At 40.6% G+C, this 4,072-nt stretch overlaps 1 protein-coding gene across 1 annotated transcript in view; it reads right to left on the reverse strand.

The window, feature by feature from the left end:
* Window positions 1-3,810, reverse strand: part of cep41 (centrosomal protein 41) — a 15,125-nt gene extending 11,315 nt beyond the window's left edge. The window contains exons 1-2 of the mRNA XM_037683762.1: window positions 3,731-3,810; window positions 2,313-2,479 (exon numbers count right to left, since the gene is read on the reverse strand). Coding sequence (XP_037539690.1) covers window positions 2,313-2,479; window positions 3,731-3,810 — 247 coding nt within the window. The remainder of the gene's footprint in view (window positions 1-2,312; window positions 2,480-3,730) is intronic.
* Between the last annotated feature and the right edge of the window lie 262 nt (window positions 3,811-4,072).

The following is a 4,072-nucleotide window of genomic DNA, read 5'->3' on the forward strand; positions in this document are numbered from 1 at the left end:
TAATGATTTTAGGAGAAAGGAGAGTTTAAGATGGAAAATGGAGATTTATCTTACAGAGAGATGTGTGAGGGAATTAATCTGTTTGACCAGAAACGTGCACGCTCTTTGGGGGATCAGCTTGGCCACGGTGCACTTGGTCGAAAATAGAACCTTCTACCTGGTTGATGATAAAATCAGCGTCGGCGTAGGGTTCCTTTCTGACTCTTTCAGCGTCTCCATGAGGACAGCCAAACCCTTAGAGAGTCGTGCGAGGTTATCCAAACAGAAGTTGTAACTCCCAAAATCCTCTCTGCATCCTGTCTCGTCAGAATTCTGAACTCCTTCAGAACTCTCTTCAGAGAGTTAAACTCTGGAACTCTCTTTAGCTCTTTAACTCTGTTACTCTCATGTTGAACTCATTCCTGAGCGCAGCAACAGACTGAACTGGGAAGTTGCCACATTTTAAATGGGTCGACTTCCGGGTCATTTGAGAGCTTTTTGATTGGTCGATGGACCAGAAAAGAGGTGTGGTTTGTGATGTAAGGTGTTATCAAAGTCAAGGGCAGAGAATGAGATTGTTTAAAAACAGACAGAAAGATTATTGGAGAAAACCAGACTTTGTGGAGTCAAACTCTCCTGTATCTTCTGTGAAGATTAAACATGACATTTCTTCTCAGTAAACATTTTAGTTGACCGAAACCTGACTTTTAACATACTTACAAATTTGCTCATTGAAGACAGAAAAATCAAGAAATGCATATTAACCTGATTTCTTCTTTGAATGAGGAATAAAAATCATTACTTACTGTTCATGTAAATAAAATGAGTAGTTCTCTTCAACCTGTAAACATTGAGTGAACTAACACAATTTGATTATCAAACATTTGTAAAATAGTAATGATCATAGAGGATTGTCTTTTCTACTTGATTACTTCAAGAAAGAAAGTCTCCAGATGGCTCAAACTGTATTTCTGGATGCAGATCAATGAAATAACAGTCTCTGTCCATCTGGTCAGTTTTGACATGGGCCTAGGTTCACTACAGGGGTGTGGGTGGGTAACAGAGGAGAAGCAGCAGAGAGGTGGAGGACTACAACTCTGCTTCCTGGACTGGACCCTGGGTTGTCAATAATTTGGGGGATAAACAAAATCAGCCATATTTCTAAGCTTGGTCTGGTTGTTCATGCAGCTGCGAACAGCACAGCAGGTACCTGAACCCTGGTAGGACATTTTAGTAAACTTCACGTTTAAACAGAAATGATTGCTTTGATAAACTGAATGCAAATAACTTACAAAAACATTAAAAGGCAGAAACAGCAATTCACGAGTTCTGTCTGACCCAAACTGTGGCCTTGACAGTGGACTTGTCTCAACTCCTACTGGAATGTTTTGAAAAAAAAAAAAACAAAGATGCTTTGTCTGTCTCCTCACCCCTCCCTTCCCCAAGCCTGTGGACATGTGACAGAACCCCAACCGAGCTGATGATAAATAACACCTCTTATCTAGACTATGCTATGACTTTCCCTTAAAAATTCAATGTTTTCACCGGCCTATATGTACATGTATAACGTCAGTTTATGTGCTGTTGTGGTAGTTTTTTTTTGATCCCTCAAATCATGCCCTGTCTAGGACATGGAGTGAGAGATCTTTTTTATACCGTCTCTCCTCATGTTTTCTTCCCTTTTCTCATCTAAGCAAAAATATTATTCTGAATAAGAATAATGAGGGCCGCGCTTTCATAGTAGCAGCTTCATGCTCTATGTCAATCTTTCGGACGACTGTACGTGCATGTTCTTGTTGTATCTCAGTGCAATGATAATAAAGTTTATTCTAATTCCAATTCTGAAAAAAACCTGCGGTCCGTTCTCCACCAATATATTACTACTTTCGGTGTCGGACCAGAAGTTTCTTACTGAAACGCTTCTACAGTAAAGGCACCAGGAATAAGGTATAATATGATAATTTTATCAAGTTTTGTGTTTTATTTTGCAAACCGGAACTTCACTCTGTCCCCTCGTAACCGTTATTGTGAGCTGCTTCACCATCTTCCCTCACAGTGCTGTATCGCATGGATGAGGGGGGTCAGTGCCTGGTGTTTGTTGTTGCGTCAAAAACAATTCTGCTGGCAGAGGGCCCCTCTGTGCCAAGGGCTCCTGGGCACATGCCCAGATTGCCTGTATGGTAGACCTGGCCTTGCTCATGAAGACTAGCTGCTGGCTCTGATGTTAACTAGTTCTCCAAATTGAGCTTGGTCACAGTTTCTACAACAAGAACAATTTTAATTGTTTACACCTTTTCCATAAAAGCCCACTTGAAGATGAAAAGGACACCCACCACTGATGATGTGGCAGTGGTTGTATTGGTCCTGGTCCCGGACGTCCAGCAGCAGGTAGGGGCAGTCAGGATATGGTGTGTTAAGTGGGGAAGGGCTGGACACTGGCTCACCGGCCATCTGTCGACTAATTTCATCCAAGTTCAGCTCCCCTACACCACTGATGACACTGTGAACAAACAGAGGCTCTAACTGTCAATGTGACAACTTTTCCTTACAGTTATCTTCATAACATGAGGTAAACAACCGTTATTATGGCAGCTGAATAACAATAAGACTGCAAAGCACTCTTATTCAATGGGTTAAATGTCTTTATTTCTGTAACAGTCATTTGGACTAGTATACAAAACCTTGCTTTGAAATTCAAATAGTCGCCAGGGAGGGTGTCCTGTTCATAGTCTTTGTGTGAGGCTGGTCTCTGAAGTATATCAGCTGTTTTGTGGAGACACTGTCTCCAGTTTAGGCTTCAGACCTTCCATTACCTTAGTCATAAGCTAGGAGGAAACTTGCTAACTTAAGCCAAATTGCATGCTCTGTTGTGAATTTGTTTACAGGACTTAGGACTTAACAGGACAGGGCTTTTTGAGTCAAATTGGCAGTAACTATGTGCCGCGATTAATACGGACATTTTGATACCATACCATACCATTCCACTTCATTTATAAAGCACTTAAAACAGCTACAAGTCCAACCAAAGTGCTGTACAGACAAAACAACAGGTAACACACCAAGCAAAATACAAAATGAAGTAAATCAGAATATAGACATAAAAACGATGCAGATAATGACGACAAATCAGTGTGGAGCATACAGGATCATCTGGTGTTGAAAGCTACTGAATAGTAGTGAGTTTTTAAACGGGACTTGAAAACCGAGAGGGAGATGACCTGCCATAGCTTTTAGAGTCTAATAGTGTCTCTCAAAGTTTTTGAGCACTGACAAAAACAAACAAACAAACAAAAAAAAAAACAGTACCTCCACTATCCAACATTTTTCAGTCAGGTCATCTAGACAATTTCTTTTTTTTTTTTTTGTGCTGTAAAGGTTTGTCTTCGATCTGGTCAAGGAAACACACAACACAAACTGATTCTTCCCTGAACAGCTTACTCCAAAGTGGAACAAACCAGTTATGCTTGTGATAAGATGGTCTCTTTGGCACGCCCCCTCCTCCATTGCCGGCCCTCTTCCTTGTTGACAGTCATGTCAAACTGGTTGAAAACAACAAAGTCCATGCTCAATAATCCAGGTATACAATCCATTAGTACCTATATTAGTTTCCATTAGACAAGCTTTTGCTGTCCTGCATGCAATTTTGTGAATCTATTCAAGTGATCTCGGCCTAAGAAACAGGAAAATATGCTCAAAAGTAATCCAGGGTATACTTTCATCTGCTGTGTGAGTTTTATATCATATGTCTTGCAGAGTCATGTTAGAGGACGGAGACATGTTGGAGGGCGGAGACATGTCGGAGGGCAGAGACATGTTGGAGGGCGGAGACATGTTGGGGGCAGAGACATGTTGGAGGGCAGAGACATGTTAGAGGGCGGAGACATGTTGGAAGTAGGAATGTGTGATATGTCATAAAATTTATATCACGATATGTATTGTGAAGGGTGTGATAACGATATACAGGTCCTTCTCAAAAAATTAGCATATTGTGATAAAGGTCATTATTTTCCATAATGTAATGATAAAAATGAAACTTTCATATATTTCAGATTCATTGCACACCAACTGAAATATTTCAGGTCTTTAATTGTTT

Source organism: Nematolebias whitei, chromosome 10 (genome assembly GCF_014905685.2).
Source record: "Nematolebias whitei isolate Nwh7 chromosome 10, NemWhi1, whole genome shotgun sequence".
Taxonomy (NCBI): Eukaryota; Metazoa; Chordata; class Actinopteri; order Cyprinodontiformes; family Rivulidae; genus Nematolebias; species Nematolebias whitei.